The following is a 24,930-nucleotide window of genomic DNA, read 5'->3' as shown; positions in this document are numbered from 1 at the left end:
AATGAAAGTGCTGACAAAGTAAAATATCTAAAACACATAATGTATCAGTCAAAATGGGTCAAAGGTCACAAATGTCACTCCCTCTGGGGCATTCATTAGCGCCAATTCACCGATACTTTTACTCAGTAACGGCAGTGATTTAAAATGTAGCAAAGTAAAGTACTTCCCCAAAAAAACACACGTCAGTAAAAGTAAAATTGCAAATTTTAAAAAGTACACAAAAACCTCCGTTATGGAAACATGAGTAAATGTAGTTAATTACTTTCCAAACTCTCTGCAAACGCAGCAGCAGTTTGTGAGCAGACGGTTTCCTACAAAGGTGAGTAAAACAAAGCACGACTGTTATTCATTGGCGGAGAACATGCAGTCGTAGATGCCTTTGAACTGAGCTAATACTTGTGCGCCTGTGTTGTAGGGAGCCATTAGAATTGCATGAATACTCCAGTGAGCAGGCAAACACTTCTCCACCTGCTTTTGTGGTTCAGCAAAAGAGTTAAAATGGTAAAATGTCTCACAGCAGAATAACATTATAATATCAATGAGCCCCAGCGTGAGTTAAAAGTACTTTCCTCACACCTTTCCTCCTCCTCCTTTTCCTCCTTTTCCTCCTCCTCCTCCCCCCACACTCTGTATTCCTTCTCATTGTCTCCTTTTCACCCAAATCCCACCTTGAAGTCAACCTCACCGTGATTGGCAGAGAGGACATTTAAGTGTTATTCATTGGCAGCGACTCCATCCCATCTACCCGTGGGCCTGCCCGCATTCATGCTGCAACGCAAGCAGGAACAACTCCATCCGCTCACAGCTCTGAATCAAGGTGTTCCTCACGCGTAAGAATCCAAATGAAGACCAAAAAGGAATTGGATGCGATGTCTGAAGTCACCGTTAACCGCTTTGCTGAAGGTAAGCATTGTGATCTTTAAATTCACACTTTAGAAGCAGCCAGGCTGGATTCAATCATGCCAGGAAAAAGTTTTTGCATTGTCCATTGCTTTGTCACTGTGTGTTGATTTGTGACTGACAAAAAGTACACATCCAATATCCAAAAAATAAACAATAACACTTGAAGCCTTTGAGATATGAGATTGACAAACGTGTGATTAAATAATGTCTCTGTAGTGTAGAGTGTTTCTACAGTTGCGTGCTGTTTTATTATACAGTACATGTTGACGATGAAATGTAGTCAAAAGATTTGGTGTGAAAATGGGATGACCTTCACAAGGAAAGGTCAACGTATGACCCTAATAGGAAGCAGATTAAACTAAATTGCCACTTTCTAATTGTTGCATCAAGAAGTGGACGGGCATTATTTTGTGCACAGGTTTAAGGGTTCGAACACTTTAAATGTAAGACACGTAAACAAACTAATCATTACAATATTTTGCCACGAAGCTGAACACCTTACAACACCATAGTCATGGTTTGTAATAAAAACGAGTATATACATACGGTAACGTGCCGTTAAACCTGCTGAAACAGGCCGTGAAAGAACCAATAAACTTTATGAACTAATCACCATGAGCAGCTCCTTCTATACTTAATGTTTGACTGGACGTATGGCATGCTGTTACACATTTATAGCTCCCGCTCAGTCAAATATTGTTCAAATTCATTCAGTAGCTTTTTATACGTAATCTAACAACTTCATCGTTCTCGCTGCAGATTTAAATAAATATCCGTCGTAAAGAGACTGTATGGTCATTTGCGTTTCTATATCGCAGTGCAAACATGTTGTGCGCTCTGTGTTTCCCTCTGATGTTGCCCCTCGGGTGTCCTCAGGTTTGTGTTTGCCTCAGTTTATGCCCCTCAGGTTCTCCTGGAGTTTTGATTAATGTTTCATGGCAACAAACCCTCTGACCGTGGAACATTAGTTTATTAATGCAACATTTCCTCGCCCTCTTGGCGTCTGTTAGTCACGGTGTGGTCACTCGTTGACTTGTTGTTGTTGTTTTGGGGCCTGCCAGGTAACGTGTGTGTGTTGGTTTGTCAGTGAGAGTGTGACACTACAAAAGACAATCAAAACAAAACATGTTCTGTTCTTGTGTGTTATAAATCCTGAGTGAGGACTAATGGAAAAATAAAGTAAAACCCATAAAGATAAATATCATCATATAACATAATCATAAAGATTAAATGGGCTAAAAAAACAACAACCTTTAAATATTTGACTCTACTGCCATCTCGTGGTTGAAACAGGACAAAACATGCCTGCAATTTATTTTATTTTTTTAACCCTTGGTCCAAGTCGTGATTGTCTGTGTTCCAATTCTCACACACACACAACAACATGAACATTTCCAGGATTTTAAGTAAATCCTAACCCTTTCATCATGCAGTCATTAATTTTTCCTTTTAACCCAATGCACCTAAATGTATACAGTTTTTATATCTTAGGATTTTACATTATGATTCTGAATAGCAGAAATCCACCAGAATCTCTTCCTCCTCGCAGTGATTTTTGTTGTTGTTGCTCGTGTTAATGCTGCAGTGCGTGTCTTTTAAATTCAAACCAATTAAATTGATTCACACTGTTGTCAAAGGAGTTCACACCACGCTGATTAAGCCTATCAGCTCCACACGAGTCTCTCAGTACAGCGGTGTTTTATTTTGGTGGTGACAGAAGTTACACTCCATTTTCCAGAGTGTTCGTCTTTTACTGGAAATAAGTGCAGTTTGTTCCCTCGGGCTAAAGTGAACCAACTTCTCTTCTCGAGTTTAAACTCAATCACGTCTTTGTTAACAAGCGAAAGCTTTGCAGCGACCACGTCACCTCTTCTTCACTGTGTCTCATATGAAGTTTAATGTCTTTGTTTACAAAGCGACAAACACACATTGCTGTTGTTCTTCGCGTGTCTATTCTCTGCATCTGAACATACTAACCATATGATCGCACCTGTTTTATGTTTGGCTATATGATGGACACACTTGCACAATGACTGAGAGAAGAATAGATCAGGAAGTAACAGCCTGTTAAACAGTAGCTGAGTAGTTTTTGTGTAACTGTATAAATTACTATATAGAAAAAGAAAATGATAAGACACTTGGAAATGGATGGCTAAACATTATAGTGCAGTGTTTAATAATTATTTGGTCATCGCTGAAAACCTGCATAATGAGCAATTACTTTTAATGAATGATTTCTCCCACCATCCAAAAACATGCAGATTGGGGAATTGGACACTTTAAATAGTCTCTATTATTGGTGTATTTCCACCGGGTACTGTGTCAGACAGAGTTTATGGTCTAACTGATTCTAATGATTCAGTTACACTGAAAACAACTGCTTTAAAGTCACTAGTCACTTGGGTCATTTGTCATCATACTATTTTGTAGTGGAAACGCAACCTTAACTGTGCCGTGCCGAAACGAGCCAGGACCATAGTGGAAAAGGGCCATAAGTGGTCCCGGGATGGACTGGCAACCTGTCCAACTGTCACCTGGGATTGGCACCGGCACTCCACGCGACCCTCATGTGGAGGATGGATAACCAATAACTACTCATCAATATTGACAATTTCTTTTCTCTTTGTGTAAAATAAGAATTACGTTGCATGGCATTTGGTCATACATGAATATCCTATTTCATACTCACATTTAAACCATTTTTAAAAATGGTCCTGAGCAGCAGGTCTGACTGTGTGTGTGTGTGTGTGTGTGTGTGTCTAACAGTGGAACTCTTGGGGGCAGTGTGTCTTCACACTGTGATCCTTGCACCAAGCCTCTTCTTCACTGCTTTTTTTCTTTGTTGCTGTTTGTGTGTTATTGCATCGGGCTTGCATCAGGTTACTTCCTTATCTTCTAACCTTAAATATGTCTGACAGAGCAGAGCGGCGTTGTGTTCCTCGCGCGGTGTGCATGGCGGCTTCAGCACTTGTGAGGTTTCTGACAGATCTGTGCAAAAGATGATATCAAAGGGAAATATGAATACTATACCGAAGATATTTATATGCACAGACATGAAGGAAGGAGGAACCTTTGCCCTCCACAGAGTCTACTGTATCTTTCATATCACTGAACTGGTCTCTGTAGTTAAAGATATCCTGTGGAGTTTTGTGTGTGGCGTGGAATGAAGCAATGTTTTAGGGGAGATTTGCTGTTGTTTTTGACGCAATGTTATGCTTTCATGCTGATCCACTGAGTGACAGTTCGTTAAAGAGTAAAATGTGAAGTAAGAAATCCAGAAACACAAAACGAAAGAACGATGAGGACGAGTACAATGTTCAAACTCTTCCACAGATCTTCCTTTATTGCTGTTTGAAGACGTAGCAATTGCAATTTGTTTCAGGTCAGTATTGCTGTGATATGATTTTAAACATGATGGAACATTATTGGATGATATATATATATATATATATATATATATATATATGCACATATATATATACATATGTGTATATATAAAATGCAATGCAAGGATGAAAACATAAATAATTTTTAATAATAAATAATAAACAATAGAGCAATTTAATTGCAGCCCCTTATTAAATAGTATCCTTAATAATAACAATGTTAAAGCCATTGTGTTTAAAAGGGTTAATGTCATGTTTGCGTGTGTGTAGCAACAAGCAAACCAAACATCATAAAACTGTCAAAAAGATAAAGCAAAATAAAACTTTTAGTTTCAAGCTCAGCGGCTTTTTATTTCGTCGACTTAGTACAAAGCAACACGAAGAGAGCATGCGCCATAGAGTCCTGAAACCCTATTCAACAGTTAGTAACAGTATATTATGCAGTGTGTCGGCACAAGGACCCAGCGGAAAACAATCACCCTCCATGCCCTCTCTTCCTGCCCTCCCTCCCTCCCTCCCTCCTCCCCCCTCCCCCCTCCTAAACCCATGTGCTGCTGGAGGAGGTGTTTCCACTCCAACATGTGTGTGAGAGAGAGAGAGAGTGTGTGTGTGTGTGTGTATGTGTGAATGAGAGATATTGAGAAAGGGATCACAGTACATGCAGGGTGTTAGAGAAGCGCACAGAATGACGATGGGTTGACCTTTGGGAAAACATCTCACCTCGAAAGAAACCTGGAGAACCTGGAAATGGAAGCCACAAAGGTCCTCCATTTTGTGCCATCTGGTAAGTCTTACAGGGGAGGACTGGGGTGAGAAGGTCTTTGATGGTGCAACATGAGCCAACTGTGTCAGGCCCCTCTCCACAGAAGTGGGACTGAGTGTGTGCTCCAAGGACTTGTAAAGTAGTTTAAAATGGGGGGTGTCAGCATGTGGTACAGACCGTAATCTTTACAAATGCAATTATTTATTTAAACTACAACCACTTCCTTTAACTGCTCTGCATCTTTGGTTGGTTTTGATAACGTGTTTAAAGTCTTTCTATAAATAGGGTGAAGGAGGAAGATGCTTTTATTGTCAAGAGAGCAAAGGATGTGCGTCAATATTTGCAATATGGCAATAAATGGCACTTCTCTGTCAGGGCAGGTTTTTACAACAGACGTGCAAATAAGTTTCAGCATCTTTGATGAAGGCTCTGGATGAGCCAACGCAATGACTGTGCCATGTTTAATCCACTCTCACTGTCTTTTTTTTTTTATTTATTTTTTTTATCCACTTTGAAAAGCAAATGAACAGAAACCATAGTCAGTGACTGATCAATCAATCTGAACATTCACCGTTTGTCTTATTGTACGTCCAACTGACTTGAGTGTCAGATGAATTGATAATGAAAGAATACATGTATTCTTCCATCCAGCGCCTTTAGAGGGTTAAACAGTCCTGCTTTACTTTTCCTCAGGTCAAGGATTAAGAAGATTAACTGGGAGCAAAAATGTCCAATCTTCTAATCTGGCAAATTTCAGCGTTTCCCATTTTGGTTTTCTTCTGTGAATTCCGTAATTGTGACTAAACACAAAGCCACAGCATCTTTGAAGTGGGCCTTTTAGAAATCTGTTGAGCTCTGCCAGCAAAGTGGATCAGTGTGAGTTGATAGTGTACACCCCAATAGCCATTGGGTGTTCACTGTAGGTCTAGTAGGGGCAATGATGATGATGATGATGATGCACTTTTACAACACGACTGTGGCACACAAGAGGATCCTGACATTTAGCAGGAAAGCAAGGGAGAATCCACAGTATTGACGCGGGTTTGTTTTGTTAGTTGATCGAATAGAAGGTCACAATGTAGGAGACTGAATGATTTCTTTGCCTCATGGGTGTGTGTGTGTGTGTGTGTGTGTGTGTGTGTGTGTGTGCCAGATGTGTGTGCCATTAGGCAACTGGAAGCTGAAGTTTGTTTTGGTTTGTAAACAGTTCAGTCTCTGCACTGAAGTCTACAGAGAAAATGAGTGATTTTTTTGCATCACGGCATTCACTGCTGCTTCCATGAGTAAGTGTGAATGTGGTATTTTGTGAGACAGCAGTCGAGCAGAAGCAGATTTTCTCTATGGACGTAGGTGCAGGAAAGTGCCAGATTGTACAAGCTTATGGTGAAGTCAGCATTAATAGTGTCAGCAACTAACACAGCCACACTTCAACTATTACTTTAATGTGCCAAAGACAGAAATAAGAGTCGACTACCCTACTGTCCCGTCTTCGCCGGTGATCAATGGTCGGGCTGTCGAGCAGGTGCAACAGGACAAACACCCTGGCACTGTAATCGACGGCAAACTGGGTTTTGAGCCCCGGGTCGATGCTGGATCCAGGAAAGTCAATCAGTGCAGCCACTTTGACTGAATGTTTCCTGTTTTTATTGAATCAGTCGTCACATTTTCTTTTATCTGCAGCGATGGCTCATTAAACCTCAGAAATAAATCCAAAGTGTGGCACATCAATAAGGCGATCACCCTGCCCCCACCTGTGCATAGAGACAGCGTGTCAACACACAAAAGAAACAGATACAAAACAATCTTTTGGCCCCAGCTATTGAAATGATTACACTTATAAAGCAATATTTCCAGTGGCCTTTAAACTAGTATATGTGTGTGCAATCTCTTTATGGGCTTGTCGCTTGACGCCGGATTGTGCTGTGTTGTACTTCTGTGTTTTTATTTGTTTGTTGTCAAGTGATTGCCGTTGGGTGTACAATGCTGATTACACATCACATTGTCGCGCGGGGATAATAAAGATATCCTTATTCTGGAGCCACGGTTCTCAAACTGTGGTACGTGTAGCACCAGTGGTACGCGAGCTTCCTCCAGTGGTAAAAAAATAATTGTTCCACTCTGAATATACTGTATCATGGTGTGTGATTGGAGTGGAGTGGACTTAAAAAAATACATAAATTAATTAAATAATAATAATTACAGTCACCTTATCCTGCCCTCTATCTTGATCTAATGTCACTATACCAGTGTGTGAAGCACATGTGAGAAAGATGAGGATGATGACAGAGTAAATGTTCTGCCAGCTGTGAAAAAGTCGGGTCTATTTACACCACTGTTTTGTAATGTTGGTGATAATTACTGTATAAAACCCGATATAATATACAAGGAAAAAAAATACTTCTCATCAGAATATATTAAGGTAAAACAATACATGGCAAGTTGAAGTTTTCTTGTATTTCCAAAGATACAACATCTCATAAAACAATAAAGGCATCATTGGGGGACCTGATACAAAGCCTCTAAAATCGGAGAAAAATTAGCCAATCGTTAACGAACGATACCCTCGCCAAAAAAATATAATGGAGTTATATAACTTGTTATTTGGTCGACCTATGCCTGAGACATGTGAGCCTTGTCTGGTGAAGGCACGGCCTGACCTCGAACACGTGCCTATTGAAAAAAACAACAACAAAACAGTGATGGGCTCAGGGAAACACTCCTACCTTCGACATTGTCAGTAAACAACATGAAGGTACCCAAGGACCCATGCAACCCAAAATCACATATTCATCAATGTGTGGGTGAAGATCACCCGGTGATGGTCGGTTAAGGTCTTCTGGCTTATTTCTGGGTGTCTGCCGCATGAAATAAGACTTTGCTATTGTCTCTCATACCGCATCAGTGCTGTATGTCCACCAGAGTTCAACTGAAAATAAAGTTACAACTAGTAAAGTAAGTAAACTAGCTGGTTATATTAAGCATGATTGATGAGCAAAGACCAGGCAGCATTTGAGGTGTTGAAGTGGACTGAGCTGTGCTTCCTTCTTCCTGACTGAGGCTCACAGAGTAAACACTGCTCAAGGCGCAGCTGTTTAGATCTTGATAAGACTGACGTGAATTTAGTAGCATCCTGTATGGAAGTTATATTATATGCCACGTTTACTGGAAATCACATTATTGAAAGGCAGACATGTATATTAAAAATAAACCTTAAACGTGACACTTTTATGTCTCTTTCATGCCGGTCTGACCTTGCGCGGTTCATCACAATTCTTTTGTTTTGTAACTCCAAAGACCCAACAACAAACCCTCTGTTTCCTATTGCTCAAGGACATCCTCTGCCCCCAGACAGGAGGATGACACTGATTTCGTGAAACCTCCCTTTAAGTCAGCTGAAATGAAGAATGATAAAGGTGAAATTAGTAAATTAAAGCCCTGGAAAATTGCAGCATTGTAATGCTATATTGTAATTCAATTAAAAAGAATTGATCTATATCAGAATTTTTTTTTGTTTTTAACGTAAAATCATCAAAAATTTCACCAGAACCTGTTCATAGAGTTCTTCAACAGGGTCTATTTCGAGGAGCAGTGTCCATGTCAACGTTGCAACTTGTTGAAAACCTAAAGGTTTGACTTACACTTCAGTGACTGTCACTGCTTCCACATTTGCAGCGTAAGCATGAGGAAATAGAGCCGGCCTGCCAGCAGGAAACCCACAGGCATGAGCCACAGTAAACCACAGCTCTGCAGAAAGACCAAAACGTCACGTCGGTTAGATTTTAGTGAACCGGGGGGAACAGTCGAGCGTAGGAGAGACAGAAAGGTGAAAGTTCTTATCGACTCTCCTGTCGGTCTCTCCTTCTGAGGCGTAAATGTCATTTAGCCTCACACCAGTTTTACTGCTGGAATGGATAAGAAGGAAAAAAATAAAAAAAGTGTGGGGCACTGACTGTTGTCCACCGTGTTGCCGATTAGATAAAGTCAGGGGAATTTGCATTAGACTTGACCTTTGTCTGTATGAGGCGACGCTGAAAAGGTCTTCATTAAGCAGACTTAAATCACTCTCTCCGGCTCTCGTTGCCTTAGCTGTGAGGCGCCCTGTTGTTTGTGACTCCTGAAGAGGAGGAGGCCTGGGAATGTTCTGTCTAATCTGCGTTGAGATATAAGCCTCGCTCAGGAGCCCCTAGAGCCAAACCCTGCCTGAGGCAAGGGGAAGGCGTGAGTGCATGGTTACAGCAGAGGCTCACAGACACATGACTACGTGAGCAAACATCAGACACAGCTGGGACCACATTTTCATTGTAACCGAGTTTCTCACAGCGTGTGCCTGGTTATTGTCTTCACAAGCAATTATCTCGGTATGACATTCACTTTTTTGTTTTTTTTTCCCCACAATCAGTACAATGATTCATGTAACTGCTAAGACCTTTGAGGTTTGAGTAAATGAGAAATAACTTCATGTTATAGATAATTAGCGGGCATTTTCTTGACAAAACCTGCGTGAAGTAGACGTTTGTCCTGCAGGCTGTGATGTTTCTGTTGCTGGGGAAGTCACGTATTGATCTCCGCGGCCTCCAGTTTCACACAGTTTTAGCACCGCGTGTTTGTCGGTTTAATCAAACCAAGTGTATTCTGCAGTACATTTAAGAGCAAATCTGCAATAAAAGGCCGTTATTGCTTTAATTTGTGTTGTCATATTCAATATTTTATAGCGTCGGCGTGCCGCGGTTTAGACACTGATGATGATGAAGTGGCAACACACTGTGATGTTACTCGTTGGTTTGTGAACTGCTGTTCGGGTTAAGTGCTACGGTGAGTGCCATGCTGATTTTATGAAGACAGAATAAACATGGAGTTGGATAAGTGGGCCTAAAATGAGAGCTTTTCCACCGCGTATCCACCTACACCGGCAACGGTACACCTACTGGATGGTACTTATGGAACCGATACTGATATCAGTCCAATAAAGTGCTGTTAACAACACATTTGTACCATTTTAAAGACATCATTCTCCAAATATTCTTCTCCCATGAGGAAGAAATAAAAAGCCCACAACATGATTCGTATTGGACTCTAACGCATTCCTGGCTTTATCAACTGTTTTACTCCAAATCGGAACGTAATTGTAAAATATCCATCGTGCTGTATTCAAGACGGTCTACCACTGTGCCACTAACACCAAAAACAACTCTGCAGGAAATGTTATAAATCAGGTTAGAAGCAGTCATTTTCATATTTGCAGACAAAGGACCAACATCCGTGTGATGTTCATGATTGATCCGTGTTCATCAACTGAAGTCTCCATTGACATAGAGTCAAAAAAATACTGGCGACAAGATGATATCACATCAATGCTTCACCAAGCATAGGCCACGTGCACCACTGCTGTCATGTGACCAGGATGTGAGTGAGTGAGAGGTATACAAAAAATGTACGATGTCATCATAATATCATGATCACACACAAGAAAAGGTGCCAAGCCATCCCTTAAAAACACTGGGTCTCACACAGTAAATCCCTCATCACTTGGATCATTTAAACCATTCAGTGTAAAACACTCCTCCCCCTTTTTGGTGAATCTGACACGACCTCCGTGTCCTCGGTGGAAGCTGCGGCTCCGCTGTCTTCAAGATTCAAGGCGCCGTCTTTGCCATTTTGTGCATGAACTGACAGTCCGGGCAGGCACACGGGGATTCTTGTGCAAAGGTAGAGAAAACAAGGACGAGACACAGAGAGCAGATACAAAAATAAAGGAAAAGTCCATATTGGATATCTAGAAATATACAATACTGTGGTCAAGCGAGAAATTATTTTCAAAGGAATACCGGCCTGTTTTCAGGTTTATTGCACCCCGGAAAATTCAAATCTTGTTGTTAAACTGTGATTGACAACTTCGAACTGTACCGGCGACCTTTGAACTGTGGAGGGCTGCATTGCACCTGTCAGTGTACAAGCCTGACCGAAATCATTGGAGCAATACAGAGCAACATTATAATATATTAAATGATATGATGAATGTAAGATAATTATTCACAGACTGTGAAATGAGCGGTGGATCCTTTTAGTGTCTTATTTTCACCTCACAGCTGCTGTTTTGCTCAGGTTTCACTGCCCTCGTGTGCGCGTTGCTCTCAGACACAGCGGGCAGGTGTTTTCAGGAAAGGAAAAACTCAGACGAGTACCATACTGTCATATCAAGTTTACAAAGCGATAGCGGCATTTTAGGCAGCTTGTTATGCTGCCCCCATGAGGTACTAAGACCAACGTTATTGTTTTAATCCGATTTTTCCCACAATTGTTTTCTGTTTTGGAAATTTTTCTCTAATGGAGAATTTCTGTGAATTCTTCTTGTCTCCCACGCAGAAACTCCGTCCACCGGGAGGTCCAAGAATGGATACGCTTTCCAAGAGATGGGTGCGTAGCTGGTCTTTTACTTACTGTGATTGCTGTCTCAGCTTTATCTTTTTTATCTCCCCCCCCCTTCAGGCATTTGGAGATAACACCCATTATGATTTATTACAGCAGTTATTAATACTTAATAATTAGGCCAGTGTTTTTCTTGTCTTCTCATTGATGACCCACTTCACATCCTGGTGAGCACAGTCACTCCCTTTGCGGTGTGCTGAGAGGTTAATTAATGTCTAAATAACAAGACGGATTATCTTTGAGATAATGATGACGGGGGGGTTGGAGTCACAGCTCAGAGCTTTGCTCGCAAGGGGTTAAAGTTAATTCTCGAACAGTGTGGCTGATTCCACTCACACACGAAAAGATGCCATTTTTATCTTCTGTATAATGAAGGATTTTTATGAGCAGCTGCTATTTAATGTAATTTTGGTGCACGTCTAAGGTTTGAGGACAGATGGCAGAGTGGTGGGAGGACAAAAACAAATAGTTTGACATTGTTGTTGTGGCTAATGCACGGCGTCTGAACCTTGATACAAAGAACAGTCTAATCCCAGCGCGACGCATCGGAACGAGGCAGCCGTGAGGCTGTGAGGGCCTCTGTCGACGCTGCTTATACTTTATGTGACTCCCTCACCTGTGAAGGGAATTTTAAAATAAAAGGACGTAGAATGACATAGAATCTCCTCAGTGGACACGGCGTGATGTTGTATCGAGACTGTGATTCTCTTTGACTCCACAGAGCTGCAGGATGGAGAAAAGGAGGATTGTGAGGATTCACCTGTTCATCACAAGGACCACATCTATGACGAGATGCAGATTAGTGTGCCAGGTGTGTGTGTGTGTGTGTGTGTAAGAAAGTGCCTTTTATAATGTATCATTTTGTTTTTGTAGTGGTTAAGGACATAATCCAGCACGTCACCGCCTCTTATTTTGAAGGGACAAAGTCGGCAAAAAACTCTCCTTTGGCACGATGTGTTTTGCCGACTTTGTAAAAGTTGTAGTACATAAAATCATTGTTTTATTTGTTCCTCTTGTCACGGTGAAAACACAGCACACTGCTCATTTGAAAAGCGGTAAATTGACATATTGATATATATCCAAATCTATTTTGTTTGTTACTGTCATGGAACCACGTGCAATTATGCACTAATCAGGAATAACTGTAAGTAAATCATTAGATTTAATTTGGTATTTTGCTACAGAATCAGAATAACAGAGATGTGAGCGTCATAGTGCTCCAAAATCTCTGAGAGAGAACTAGTTCTGTACGTGGGTCAGTGCGATTGATACATTAAGAATTACATAATAAACTGTGCAGTAACATTTTAATTATAAACATGTATTTCCTTTTGTTCGCAGACACCGAAGGCCCTGGCTTTGGGCTTTTAAATACAACAAGAAAAGTAAGACACCTTTTAAGGATGCATGTTACAGAAGAACGTATAATTCAACTCTTAACGCTCACCCCACAGTGCCCTCAGAGCCCTGACGTCTCCTTAAGAACCTTTACTAACTGAGAAGTAGAATCAGAGTGGACCTGTTAGCGCCTTGTCAGAACTAAGCCGTTAATCCCACGTCCTTTGTTCTTGGCTCCCACCAGTATGTGAAGCCAATGGACTTCCAGGAGGAGGTGCGTGCCCACAGAGACCTGGACAGCTTCCTGTCCCAGGCGACCATCCTTTTGGATGAAAGCGCTGCCACTCTGGATGCGGTCCTGAGGAGAATGCTGACTCACATGGCGGAGGAGGGACTCGGCGGCTGTGACGTGGATGAGGTCATGAACTCGCTTTTCACAGATGCGGGAGGAAAGGAGTTTAATGGTCAGCGAAAAACTATTGAAGAGGTAGTTTTCCTCATCAACATTCCGGCTCCGTCGACTGTTAACTGCCTTTTTTTTTGTGCCTCGCAGTTCACCTTCTGTCAGAGACGATTCAAGGCGTGACCTCGACTTCCACCGGAGTTCAGTACCAGCATTCTTGGCTCTGCATCCTGTGAGTTTGTCCTCATTGATATTTATGATTGTGTTTAAGTTTCCGCGCCAGGTGAAGTTTGCGGTACACTTCCCTCCTGATGGTCGCTGAGTGTGTTTGAGTTTAGCTTTGATGAAGTGGCCTTCTGCTTTTAAATCTGACAACACAGAGCGCCGCGCAATCAATCATTCACAGATCACTGATTAGGAATGTTCTGCCACTTCAGCGCCAATGTGCGGAGCCTGCAGAGACGCCATGTCTGCGTCACTCGCCTGGACCGGCCGCAAAACTGGGGGGCCAACTGCTGCGAGGCTCGCTATGTCATCCTCATCCTGGCCCCGCCGAGAACGGTAAAGCTCCAATTCTCACTAATTGATGTTCACTTTTATTATAATTCATGAGAAGATCCACAGAAATTGGGACCACACGGTGGAGCACATGGCTTCTGGGTGGAGTTTGTATGTTCTCCCTGTGTGTGTGTGTGTGTGTGTGTGGGTTCTCTTCACAGAATAAAACAGTAGACGATGAATTCATAAACAGAAATTCACAACTTTTCTTTGGTCTCATAAATAACCAACATTTTGATGATTATTTGTTTTTAACCAGTTCTGCCATGGTGTCTCATCTCAACCATCACTGAACTCCAGTGAGATTCGTGGGATGTTGCATACTGAACATCTCTGAACTATTACAGAAAGAGAGTTTGGGGTTAAATCAAAGAACATCAACGTCGTCTCTTTCCCTTTTCAGAAAAGCACCAAGACGGCCATTGAACTGGGTCGAACATTTGCCACGATGTTCTCTGACATTTCCTTCAGGCAGAAGCTTCTGGAGGCCCAGACCCAGGAGGACTTCAAACAGGAGCTGGTCTACCAGCGGCAGCAGCTCTCCGTGGTCAGCGAGAAGCCGGTCATGGAGGAGGTGGAGGACTCAGATCCTCGTAAAGGCAAAGCACTTAAGGTGTGAAAGATGAGGGTGACCGCAGATGTGACACTGGCATATTGGCTGTGTGCTGCGAGCCTAGTTTGCACTGGAAGAACTGTATTCTGATGTTTCGACTGCCAACAAGTTTGGCAAGTCACCAAAAAAAAAAAGAAAAAAGTTTTAGAACATCATTCAATAGGCTGTATGTGATCTCTTCAAAGACAGGGTTATGGAGGCTTATAGACACATTTTCATGACCGAGGTGACATCTACGCGTCAGTTTATGTTTCAAACTGCATACATTCCACACGATCCTGGCATTTTAGAGCGCCCCAGAACAAAGGAGGATCTTCTTCTTCTTTGTCCTTTGGCTTCTCCGTTTAGGGGTCACCACAGTGGATCATCTGCCTCCGTCTTGCGTTGTCCCATGTGTCCTCTTCTGGATAAAAGGAAATTCCAGCCGTGACTTGAGTTGTAAGCTGTGAAAGAAAAGCTTTTTTTGGTGTGTATACACGTCACTGAAAACACGAAACGTGCCTGTGACCAAACGCTAACCCTAAACCCACGGGAAAGCTGCGAATATCTGTCCATTAAGTGAGTTGAGGGTTGATGATTTGAAGGTTATAGCTCGGTGGTAAATGCATGAATGAATGCACAAATGTATTATAGACGCCAACAATTGGTATTTAGCCATCCTTAGTTTAGAACTAATAAAAAAAAACACTTATATTTTACTGAGTGTTGTGACTCAGACCACCCCATGTTTTCCCGCTCCATCCATGCACATAAAGCTGCGCTGCAGTAAAGTAACTACGTCTGATGATCTGATTATCTCGGCCTGAGGAATGAGAAGCAGCTGGGCAACAGTCTGGTAAAAGTCTGCCAGGTCTACCTCGGATCTGGCACCAGGAACACGTGCAGCTCCATGATGCGACGATAAAGCACTTCATTATGTCTCGGGCTGAAATGAAGATAAAATGTGTGTGTCCAGCAGGGGGTTGGAGAAGAGTGAACACTGAAGTGCTCAGCGTCGTGTCTCTGGGTTGTACAAATGTGAGCTTAACAACAGGTTGTGGCAGCACCTGATGTCCTAAACTGTTCCAAAACAGCTTATCTTTAATTGTTTTAAAATGTGATTTAATTCTCCTTTTTAAAAGACACAATACTCAGGTTGTAAATCGATGAAAATTAATTACATTTCCAATTAATTTCCGTAACATAAGAAGGTCACAGTGTATCACAATGAGTTTAATTGGTGCCTCTTGTAATGAGTCTGTCTGCATTTGAGGGTTTTGTCGGTTGATCACGTGAATAACCCTGAATACAAAGACAGTATTGTTGTAAAATATTAACAGCAGATCTAAATGTAGTCATGTGGAGTTGAGTGAAAAGATAGGTGCTTCTGTCCTGCACACTGACTTCATCATCTTCTTCACCACAGTACACAGATTTCCTCAAAGCTGGAAAAGGCATCTACAACGACCTCCGCCGCAGACTCCCTCTCTACCCCTCAGACTTCACAGACGGTACAAACAATATCATTCTAAAAGTTCATGTGTGTCATCAGCTTTCATCAAAGCCTGACGCTGTTTCTCTGTCTTTAAATCGCGTAAAAAAAACACCAGGTATAACAGGGAAAGACCGCTCTTTGCTGAAGTACACCACCACTGCTATATTCCTCTACATCGCCATTCTCCTGCCCGCCATTGCCTTTGGCTCGCTCAACGACGAAAGCACGCGAGGAGAGATAGGTAAAGACTTCTTGGAGAGGCAAAAAAAAAAAGAATGGTATTTGTCACCGATGCTGATTGAAATGTTGTGTTTTGTTTGTTTTACAGATGTGCAGAAAACCATAGTTGGGCAGAGCATCGGCGGCATCATCTACGCCCTGTTTGCTGGTTCACCACTTGTCATTCCACTCACCACTGCACCTCTGGCCATTTTTATAAGTGGTGTGTATTGTGTGCGTTTGCTAGAAAGAAAAAAGGGTAGAAAACAAGATTCAAACAGATCACTTTTTCATTTTATCGGCGAAAAGAGAGGTTCACCTCGGCCCCAAAAACAGTAATTGAGAACATTAGACGAAACAATTACATTGTGATGTCAAAGGAATCACTTACAAGAACAACATGCACGGGGAATAATGACACACGTCTGCAGCTGTAGGGAGTGATAGTGCACATTTGTATGTAACGCCATGGCAACTGTGTTTTGTGTTGGTGCTCGTTAAGATCATTTGCAGGAACGGGCAAAAAGCGCCGGTAAAATAATACGCCGAATATTGTTTTTATCACCCTCGCTTTTTTAAATCCCCTTGCATCAGTGTATGTTTAATTTATAGCAACAATTATATGTCTGCTACCTGTAAGAGAGAGAGAGACAAGGGGGACATTTGAATATGTGTTCCACTCTCCAGGACAATGATTTATTAGACAACATGGAGTAAATGTGTGTAAATATGAAACTGTTATTAACGACGCACGTGTCTCTATGTTTCACAGTCATCAGGGGCATCTGTGACGACTACGACCTTGACTTTGATGCGTTCTACGCCTGCATCGGACTGTGGAACAGTTTGTTCCTCATCCTTGGCGGCTTATTCAATGTCAGCCTGGTGATGAAACTCTTCAAACGGTGAGCAGACAACAAGACACATGAGACGCTGTCACACATCACAGCTCCAGCACTGAGCCGTGTGGCCGAGAGGAGCCACCGACAAGACAAACCCATGTGTTGTGATTTCCTGTTTTCAGCCACAATCGTTATTTACAATCGTTATCTTGCCTTGAATGGACTGCTGTGTCTGCGCTCAACGATCATGCCATGCTTCCTTTTCTTCCCGCCGTCTCTCAGCTCAACAGAGGAAGTTATTGCATTGTTCATCTCCATAGCGTTCGTTGGGGACGCGGTGAAAGGCACCGTCAAAAGTGAGTAAAGCCGAGGTCGGACTACATTAAACATGTCGTGAATGATTCTACAGCGAAGCCATTCCTTCCCCGCTGTTGTCGTGTCGGGGGGGAAACAGCCGTTCCAACATTTGTTACAGATAATGTGGCCCGGCAAATGCACGCTCCATCAGGGAGTCTCCGGAGGAGAGGCAAGCATGAAATCCAGCCCAGACCTCCCATCGCGGCTTGAATCGTACTGTCATTTTAACGTAGCTCACTCCTTCACGTCGCTTCTGTTTATAGGTTTCACACGAGGATTTAGAGCTGATGTATGGACGAGCATAATGGCGTAGTAGTTTTTGAAGCTTTTGAAGCAAGGTTTAAAGCTGTAGTGTGTAACTTTACAATACAGACGAAAGAGCCGCCACTAACCATTCTTTTCACAATCGATTTAATCTGGATTAATCAAGTATTTGTTTGGTCCATAAAATGTCTCGAAACCAGAAAATATCCACATCGAAGGAGCTGAAAATCTCAGGAAATCAGCTCCACACGACCCTACTTGTGTTTCTCAGTGTAGCGGCGTCTGCCGTGACACAGAGTGACGGTAGTAAAGTGAGACAGCGGCGATGTTTAGCTTAAGAAATGATCTCAGGCTCTTCTGAAAGATGCGAGAGGTGAAACAAATGTCCAAAAGAGAACATTAGGTTCAGGAATTAACCCCAGTTCTCTGCAAAACAGGAACGGTTGATAGTGGACCTAGATGCTCCAAGTTGTCGTTTAAGTCTGGGGAGGGAGAGATACTCTTGGTATTTTTTTGAGTCAGCATGAAAGACAATATAAGCTGTATCTAATGACATTGTTTGTTCCACATCTCCTAGTTTTCCAGCACTTCTACCACGGGCCCATCCTGGCGACCACCAACAGCACAGCGGTGCTTCAGCAGATCAATCACATTCTTGAGCAGACAAAGAACCAGACGGAAATCGCGCTTACGTATCACAACGACACGGGTTCTCTGCTGGCACATGCTGAAGGACACACGTTAGTCTTCCTGCCCGAGTCTTTGGTGCTATGCACACGAGAAAGGCCGGTCCTGTGCCTGCTGCTCATGTTGGGGACCCTGTGGCTGGGTTACACCCTCTATCTGATCAAGCGGAGGTGAGTCCTGCCGTTAATCCACCGATCCCTCAAAGCTAGAAGTCCTGAACTCCAATGTGTCACAATAACATGACAAACGTGTTGTCCATTTCCTCCCCAAAACAGCTAGATTAATAAATGAGATCATTAAAAAGTCTTTCATAGAAGCATAATGCAAAAATTAGACCGTGGGACAAGGGAGTCGTTTTGTGATTTTTTTTTTTATAAATTTCAAACCCACAGGAGAAAAATTGTCAAATTTCTACACAGAGCTAGAGTTAATTTTTTTGTGGAAATTAATTCCTCAGCCACTGGGGAAATGCATTACACTTTCTAGTTTAGTTTAGTTAGTGAGCTTGTTTTGTCATTCTGTTACTTTTACTTTAATTTAGGATCTGAATTCTATGAATAAATCTCATGATGGGTTAGAATAAGATGGAGGCACGAAGTAGGTACTCTCAAACTGTACTTATATCATATATATTACTACCTGTGTAAGTAAAATCTGTTACTTTCCACCTTTGCCTGTTGTATCTGCGTGTATATATACATAAATATATATATGTATATGTATATATACATATATATGTATGTGTATATATGTATATACATATATATATATATATATATGTATAATCTCTCTCTGTCTCTCTTCCCCTCGCAGCCCGTATCTGAACGACAAAGTCAGAGAGGTGGTGTCCGACTGTGCTCTGCCTACCTCCGTGGTGATATGCTCCTTTATTGGCTCCTACCTTTTCCTTGATATTCAGCGTGAGTACAGATCTCCTTCCGAATGAAAGAACTGAATAAAGAATACCGGTGAGACTTTGGCGTCTCAAGCTTGTTCACTGATCACGAATCCTTTCTGGAAGGGAAAATATTTGCTTCCAGTGAGGTTTCGACTCGGTGTGAGTCCGTGTGGGTCAAAGATGACAGTTGCAAAACAAACCTTACACTTGTAGGACAAGCAACTCTTTTCTGCAGAGGATACAAACATTTGATTCGTGTGTGTGTTCACGCCCTCCTGTCAAATCCATGTTCCCTTTAGTTCCCATGTTCAGCGTCCACGACGGCCCCATCTTCAACTTCCCTCCGTTTGAAAGGCTGACAGGACTGAACACGCTGAGCGCGGTCGGACTGGGTTTTCTGCTCGCGTTGCTCATCTTTATCGACCAGAACATCGTCATCTCGCTCACGCACGTACCGGAACACAAGTAAGACCTAAGCCCCACCCCCTTTCATTTCTCAAACACGTAAAATAGCAAGACCGACACACGTTTTTTTTTCTGCCAGCATACAAACACAACACTTAATTCTGATTAATACAACAATAGTAGTAACAACAGGTATAATCCAGATCCCCCAGAGTTTACCTGCAGAGATCTCTGCATTATTGCTTGAAAAATCCCAGAAAATCTAAATAAAAACATATTGCAGTTTTAAAGGAGGTGGAAAAAAAACCTCCTCTCACAAAGAAAATCAGCTTAATCATGCTTATAAGTCATAACCTTGGTTGTGTGTTATGCTCCTTTTAGAGCATATAATATTTATTTTGAATATGATTAAAAAAGCACTTGTTTGTGTGTGGATGTCTGTACCAGGTTGCTAAAAGGCACAGCCTTTCACTGGGACTTGATGCTGACTGGTTTCATCAACATCCTGATGTCCTGTCTGGGGTTGCCATGGATGCACGCCGCCTTCCCACATTCCTCCCTGCACGCCCGTCAGCTGGCCAAAGTGGAACAGCACGTGGAGAACGGACACCTCTACTCGACGTGAGTGAAGTCAAAAACAAGGACAGAAATAAATAAATCCAAGCGAGACTTTGAAAAAGAGCCGCATTAGACCGATGATGTGTCCACACCTCTGGTACACGAATACAGAGCGTGTAATTGAAGTGTTCATCATGAAACAAACTAACAAGAACGAGCGACCTTAAGTCTGACAGTCCATGCTTTAACCTAGAAACAAGCAAAAGGCTCAACTCATCACAGGGCCCCGAGTTTTTGGACCATGTCAGATCGAGTGATCGCCGTATCTTCCGAGGAGAGTTCACGAGGTTCTGCACGAGCGCGCGCACACGTCTTCGAGAACATATCGAAGCAAGCTGAGCTACTGTAGATAAAAACAAAAAAATCATGTTGAAACTCAACTGTGGAGAGATCCTTAGGGAGCGACTGAATAGAAGAGAAACCTTGATTGTCATTGTAGTCGCTTAAATACAACGAAAGTGCGAGTGCTGTCACCAACACACAAACAGATTTTTAAAAAGCCATCGGGAGAGTATGGAAGTGTAATATAAATATAGAAAATAATAAATATATATATAGAAGTAACCATGTGACATTTTATTCTCTACTGGCTGACTGGGTTTGAAGAAAAGTTTGATACTAATATGATATAATATCATTTCTACTCACATTATTTGACCTTCAGTTGTTTTATCCTGTTTCATGTTAAAATAGATTCAAAAAAGACCTTTAAAAAGGAGCCAAACATATTCAAACAATATTTTCCATGTTTTCTATTGGAATAGTCTAATACGTACATGTAATAGAGTAGTTACACGTTTTTTAATGCTGTCACATGTATGCAAAAGTACAAAATTCAAGACGTTTAAGCAAAGCTGAACGCAATACAGATCATTTTGCCATAGCTCATAAAACAGGTTAATGAAATCCTTAATGGAAGTGGTTTTCAACTCAAGAAAGATGCTCGTGTGGACTTGTTTGAACACAAAATAATTAGCGACCTTCATCTTTACAATTAAGAAAACGTTTCCGTCTCAGTTAAGTAATTAAATAAATCATCCAATTACAGGGTGTAATGTATAAATAAAGGGGGGGTAAAAAAAAGATGTCAAATAACAATCACAATACAGAATATCTTTGTCATTTCCTCTCGTGTTTATGTTGCTGCAGCATCGTCAGTGTGAAGGAAACCCGCTTAACGGCGCTGACTGCCAACATCTTGATCGGCCTCTCCGCCTTCATGCTGCCCATTCCCCTGCAGTGGATCCCCAAGCCCGTCCTCTACGGCCTCTTCCTCTACATTGCAGCCACTTCACTTGATGGCAACCAGATGGTGGACCGCATGGCTCTGCTGCTTAAGGAACAGGTGACTAGGAAGGAAATGAAGAGGGTGTAGTTGGATTGGTTAACAGTTAATACTTCACACGCTCGAGTACAGCTGTTACAAAAACTGAAAGATTAAGCAGAAACCATGAAAACGAGAGATGTGTCATAATATAGTGAAAAATATCAGGTCATGATATGAAACAAGAGCGGATAAACATCGAAATACTGTTTGTCACGGCGGCAGGAATGTGCTTTGGAGTGATCTGAATGGAATAAGCAGCGGGGGGAATTTCCTTTCCCCTTTTTTCTTCTCATTAATTCTGCAGCTTCTTTACATGCAGCTCAGACAACCGTCTCATAACTCATATTTCTCCGTCTAGACGTCGTATCCTCCCACCCACTACATCCGCCGGGTGCCACAAAGGAAGGTTCACTTCTTCACAGGCTTGCAGATGATCCAGCTCATCGTCCTGTGTGTGTTCGGGATGTATCCCCTGCCCTACATGAAGATGGTCTTCCCACTTCTGATGATCCTGCTCGTCCCTGTCAGGTAAGATGACACCCACACCAACAGGGGGCAGAGTGGGACCACAGAACACAGTTAACCAGCGTCTGCACTCACGGTGGCTTTTATGGGCAGAATTTAGAAGCTTTAACCACTAGGTTAGGCTTAGGGTAAGGGTAAGGGTTAGGGTAAGGGTAAGGGTAAGGACAAGGGTAAGGACATTGGGTTTTTAACTTTACTAGTTGGGTCTTTAACTACTAGTTACTTGATAAATTAACCCTTTAACACCTAAACCTTTTTTTGGCTTATTTTAACCATAAAAGAACCAGAGAATGTCCTGTAACTAAGTGCTTTTGCCCATTTTTCCAGAATAACTTCCAATATCTGGCAGTTATTTACAATTTACTGCAGTTTAAACACTTACACCAGATTTTGTAGGTTCAATTTGAAATTTGAACAGCATAAAACCACATTTTTTGTGTCTCTCAATGATTCTTTGTCTCTCAATGTGTAAAAACTGACCAAAAAATGGAAACTATTCAGCCCTGAAACAGCACGAGTTGAAATTACCGTAATAACCACACGTCGGCTTTGACGTGCAACGCCTCAGCTTTCAGAAACTGTTGGACATTTTCCGATGGCACAAACTGTCGCGTAACTACGGTAATGCAAAGTGCGCTCGCGCAAACGTGTCGTCAGCGGCGTGCTCGGTGTTAAAGGGTTAAGATTTTACTCACAGAGCAGACGACGAGCTTAGGAAATATGATGATTTGTTAGGCACAAGGCAGCATGTGTCATCCAAAATAAACCCAATGTGTTTTACATAAATAGAGACAAAACACCTCGTCTATGCCACACAGAGGCATCAACTGGCAATGTGACAAGACATCCAAAAACAAAGGAAATAAACCCATAATACAATTTCAACACCGCTGCTGTGTTCTCTCTCAGGACGAGCCTGCTCCCCAGAGTGATTGACGCCAAGTACCTGGACATCATGGATGCCCAGCACATGTAGCACAACGACGCGGCAGCTTTGTGGTTAAAAAGTGAATGAAAATGCACGTCGACTGCAAGATTTCAGCACAAGAACACTGAACACTGAGGATGGAAATGAGAGCGGCGTCGATGGTCAACACAAAGTTGCCCAACACTGGTTTCGCCGACTTTCATGTGACTTTCCTACATATTTGTTATGAAGGAGATTTTTCTGACTTCTGAGTCCTCCACACACACACACACACACACACACACACACACACACATTGTGGTAATTGATAATCTTCTGTTTGTACATGTTTTGATAAAACATAATTTATTTTGATTCATTTAGGCACCGCGTTTAAAAGCTAGAGAGCGCCGCTTGTGACGATGTGCGTTGGATGTGGCAAAATTCTGAATGTTTTTATTTTTTTTATTTCATGGCGACATCAAAACAGACATTTCACAGGAAACGTGTGAAGTTTCACCTCGCGCCCGTACAAAACCTTTCATTAATGACACTAACTAACTCTAGTCTCCGGTGTCATTAGATACATGTTACAATTAGATGAGGCTGGTGCGAGGAGACTTAACGAGATGAAATATGTGGCGATAAATGTAACTGGATTGCTGCGCTGCGGCGGCGGTAATTAATCAAAGTTGTGTGAAACAAATAAAACCCCTCGAAGGGAATGACTGAACGCATCTCATCATGAAATGAAACCAACCTCCTCGATATTACAGCAGTTCCGGTCACTCTTCAGACCCCTTCACTTTCTTTGTTTTGTGTTGTACATTTGATATGATACAGAATCATTTAAAAAAATGATGTCTTAAGTTCATCCACTGTGTTAATTCTTCGTGACACATCTTCTCAAGCTTCTCAAAGGACTAGATACGGTTGTTCTATGTGAGGTTTAAGTCTGGGTTTTTTTTCAGAGGCTGATCCTGAAGCCACTCGAGCATCAGCTTGGCTGTATCCCACTTTAGGTCACTGCCGCGCTGACTGGACTCCTGCAGCCCCACAGTCTCAGGTTGTGCAGGTTCTGAACCCAGATCTGCCTCCGGCTGTCCCTGCTGCCGAGACCCCTCCCCGTATGATCATCACAGTGATCACGAGCTCGGTCTGCCACTCTCCAGATGTCGATCTTACTCAAAGAGTTTTTTTTTTACCTAAGCCTCGAGAATCGTTTCCATCATGCACTCAGAGTCCTTTAAACGCCATTAGCCGACTTCAGACAGGCTGTCACATGCTTTTTACACAAAGTGGGAAACGTCTAGTTGCTCTGCCATAAAGGCCTGATTGATGGATGCTGACCTCTATATATATATATATATATATATATATATATATATATATATATATATATATATATATATATATATATATATATATATGTATATATATATATATATATATACATATATATATATATATATATATATATGTGTCCATTCAAAAACCATGTGGAATTCATTTCACAGTGAAACTACAGTTTGGACCCAGAGCAAGGATATTTGGGGCAAACCCACATGTCGTGATGAGGTTGTTTTAATTGCAATAAATGAATTCAACTGATTTGTGTAATGACTGTATAAGGAATCGATTGAGTACATGTTACTTACTTTGTTGTTCTGGGTTACTGAATGTTCTAGCACTCTGAAATACTGAAGGGGTCTGAATAAGTCACAGTAACTGCAATGCGGCGTAGTGTTACCATCACTGACGGTGCAGGTAACAGGACAGGACCTCCAAACACAGCATCAGCACAACAACGGCCTTTATTCATGAGAGGAGGACGCCTGTTGTGAAAGTATGAATGTGGATTGCCTTCAATATTCAATAGATGGCAGTAGAAGCTCATCGACTGCATGGCGTGATGTGTGCACATGACAAGGAAGAAGAGCCAGATCCACTTCAGTCGCTTCACTCCGCAGATGTAATTGAGGACGACGTAGATTCGTCATAAACCAATCAAACAAAG

At 42.0% G+C, this 24,930-nt stretch overlaps 1 protein-coding gene across 2 annotated transcripts; it reads left to right on the top strand.

Moving 5' to 3' along the window:
- Positions 1–720: 720 nt before the first annotated feature.
- Positions 721–23,646, top strand: LOC122778548 (sodium bicarbonate transporter-like protein 11). Of its 2 annotated transcripts, none has more exons than XM_044040550.1 (20): positions 721–903; positions 11,416–11,466; positions 12,200–12,289; positions 12,820–12,863; positions 13,061–13,280; positions 13,370–13,451; positions 13,657–13,780; positions 14,181–14,390; positions 15,796–15,880; positions 15,980–16,105; positions 16,193–16,306; positions 16,856–16,988; positions 17,208–17,281; positions 18,124–18,403; positions 19,047–19,153; positions 19,431–19,596; positions 19,984–20,157; positions 21,304–21,499; positions 21,840–22,009; positions 22,916–23,646. In XM_044040550.1, the coding sequence occupies exons 1-20, from the start codon at positions 843–845 to the stop codon at positions 22,980–22,982; spliced, it is 2,574 nt and encodes an 857-aa protein (XP_043896485.1). In that variant the 5' UTR covers positions 721–842; the 3' UTR covers positions 22,983–23,646. The 2 variants fall into 2 exon arrangements, with proteins under 2 accessions (XP_043896485.1, XP_043896486.1); XM_044040551.1 differs by lacking the exon at positions 721–903 and adding an exon at positions 4,850–5,073.
- Positions 23,647–24,930: the final 1,284 nt, after the last annotated feature.

This window comes from Solea senegalensis, linkage group LG12, assembly GCF_019176455.1.
Source record: "Solea senegalensis isolate Sse05_10M linkage group LG12, IFAPA_SoseM_1, whole genome shotgun sequence".
NCBI classification, from domain to species: Eukaryota; Metazoa; Chordata; class Actinopteri; order Pleuronectiformes; family Soleidae; genus Solea; species Solea senegalensis.
Note: the sequence above shows the minus strand (reverse complement) of the source record. Positions and strands in the feature narration are given on the sequence as shown.